Genomic DNA, 2,382 nt, shown 5'->3' with positions numbered 1-2,382 from the left:
GCCTTCCCCCAGCAGAACAAAGGCCCTCACCTGAGTGACCCCCCCTCCCCGCCCTGGCCCACCCACACCCCTGACCCGTGCTACCGCCCACCTCCCAGACCACTCCCTGTCTTTCCTGGTCACCTGAGGGCACAGCTCGGGGAGGGGGTGGGAGACCCGAGGATGGTCACAGCTCCACTCTCTGGCTTAGGCCAGGGCCCAGCGCCCGCCCCGCTGCCCCTGGCTCCCATCTTCCCACATCTCTCCTGCTTCTCTGGAGGCTCCCCCCAACCCCAGGACCACCCTACGTGGTCCACCCTCTGCCCACCCTCTTTCCACCCCCCAGGCCAGCTGCCCCAGGCCCTCGCTCTATGTGGCTAGCTCTCCTGTCCTCCCACCCCACGGCCTCCCCAGCCTGTGAGCATCTCTCCCCAGGGCCCCTTGGGCACCCACATGCCTCCTCCTCTCCCACCTGTCCTTCTGCGCCCCACTTCAGTACTGTCCTCCCCCGCACACCCAGGAAGGCCCAGCATGGGGGGGTCTGCAGACCCATCATTTTTTCTGTAAACATCTCAGTTCTTAACGTTGCAGCTGGGAGCTGCATGTGCCCAGCACACGTCCTGTCACGGAACCTCTGCAGCAGCCCAGCGAGGAGGCCCCAGGGGAGGCAACTCGGTCCGGAGGGCAGGAGGCAGGCAGACTCCTCAGGCACCCGCCCAGGGAGGGAGGGAGGGAGGGAGGCGCAGAGACTAGCAGATGAGCGAGCGGGGAGCCCAGTACCTTTCGGGATTTCTGACATCCGGAGAGCGGGGTGGGGGTTGCAGAGCAAGGCCAGAGAACAGAGAGCGGACAGACAGAGGCACAGGACAGACGGGAGAGAAAACAGTTCAGTGAGAGTCGCGTGGGGGCCACCACACCGGGGGGGGGGCATTAAAGGCCACAGCTGTCTGGACCTAATAAATATTTCACTGGGTCCAATTAGCATGAATAAGTTATGGGGATGGGGGGGTCCCCCACCACCGCCCAGCAGACTCAGGAAGTAGGGTGGGAGGAAGCACCCTCAATTCTATGGAGGGCGGGGAGCACAGGGAGCTGAGCTGCTGTTGCCACAGCAACGCCTGCCCCCGGCTCCTGCATGTCTGCCTGGTGTCTCCCCCGGCACCCCACATGGGCTGACGGAACCAGAGCCTGGGACAGCGTGGACACCGCAGCCTAACGTCCCTCTCGCGGCCACACCATGCTCCCCCTGCCCCCGGCTCCTGCATGTCTGCCTGGTGTCTCCCCCGCACCCCGCATGGGCTGACGGAACCAGAGCCTGGGACAGAGTGGACACCGCAGCCTAACGTCCCTCCCGCGGTCACACCGTGCTCCCCCCGCCCCCGGCCACCCTCAGAATTGAAAAGCTGGGCTGCCGCCCCTCCAACATGGTATCCATACTCCAGGCAGAGAGAAGGAAAAGAGTAAAGGGCAGAATGCATGTCTGAGGCCACACGCAGGCTGATCTGGCGTGTGCAGGCGTGGACATGCAGCTCACACTCGCTGGCGTACGTGTTCCCGTCAGAGCCACACACGGGCTGGGCCAGGGTCACACACTCAGATGCCATCTTCTCCCTGGGGCCGGGGGCGGGGTGCGGTCAGGGAGGACATGCTGACCCTCAGGGGCTGGCCGAGGGCTGGGGGGCTGCTGCCCGCACCCGCCCGCCCCACTGACCCGAGGTCCCGCTCGAAGGTGTGCAGGCCTTTCATCTCCAGGTAGGAGGCCCCGCGGAAGTCAGCCAGGAAGGGCCCGGGGCCGCTCCGTTCTGTGGAGGACGAGAGGAGGTCACCCGGGGCCTGGGCCTGGCTCTGGGGTCCCTGCACCCCCACCACCCTGTGAGCCTTGGCCTAACCCCAACCCCAACCCGGAGCAGAACCTAAACCAGTGACGGCGAACCTGTGACACGCGTCAGAGGTGACACGCAAACTCATTTTTTGGTTGATATTTCTTTGTTAAATGGCATTTAAATACATAAAATAAATATAAAAAATAGAATCTTTGTTTTACTATGGTTGCAAAGATCAAAAAATTTCTACATGTGACACGGCACCAGAGCTAAGTTAGGGTTTTTCAAAATGCTGACACGCCGAGCTCAGAAGGTTCGCCATCACTGCCCTAAACCCAAACGTGTGACCTGACCTCCCTCCAGCCCTGAGGCCCGGGGTCCCTCCGACCTGTTTGGCAGAGAGCACCCCCTCGTCCCAGGGGGCACTCGCAGGCGGCCTCGCCCCCGGGCAGCACACGGCAGGGGGCCGCCCCGTGGCAGGGGTTGGGGTCACAGGGGTCCTTCTCCTCAGCACAGATGGGGCCTGGACGGAGACGGGGGGTCCCAGGAGGCTGAGCCCGGCTGCAGCCACCCAGGTGCT

At 63.7% G+C, this 2,382-nt stretch overlaps 1 protein-coding gene across 1 annotated transcript in view; it reads right to left on the bottom strand.

Annotated features, from left to right (window-relative positions):
* Nucleotides 1-2,382, bottom strand: part of AGRN (agrin) — a 72,701-nt gene that overhangs the window by 32,446 nt on the left and 37,873 nt on the right. The window contains 3 exon segments of the mRNA XM_015569671.1: nt 1,417-1,590; nt 1,691-1,781; nt 2,191-2,380. Of these exon segments, the coding sequence (XP_015425157.1) occupies nt 1,417-1,590; nt 1,691-1,781; nt 2,191-2,380 (455 nt within the window).

The sequence above is a fragment of the Myotis davidii genome, unplaced genomic scaffold (genome assembly GCF_000327345.1).
Source record: "Myotis davidii unplaced genomic scaffold, ASM32734v1 scaffold586, whole genome shotgun sequence".
NCBI classification, from domain to species: Eukaryota; Metazoa; Chordata; class Mammalia; order Chiroptera; family Vespertilionidae; genus Myotis; species Myotis davidii.
The sequence above is the reverse complement of the archived record's forward strand: the minus strand, read 5'-3'. Positions and strand labels throughout refer to the sequence as shown.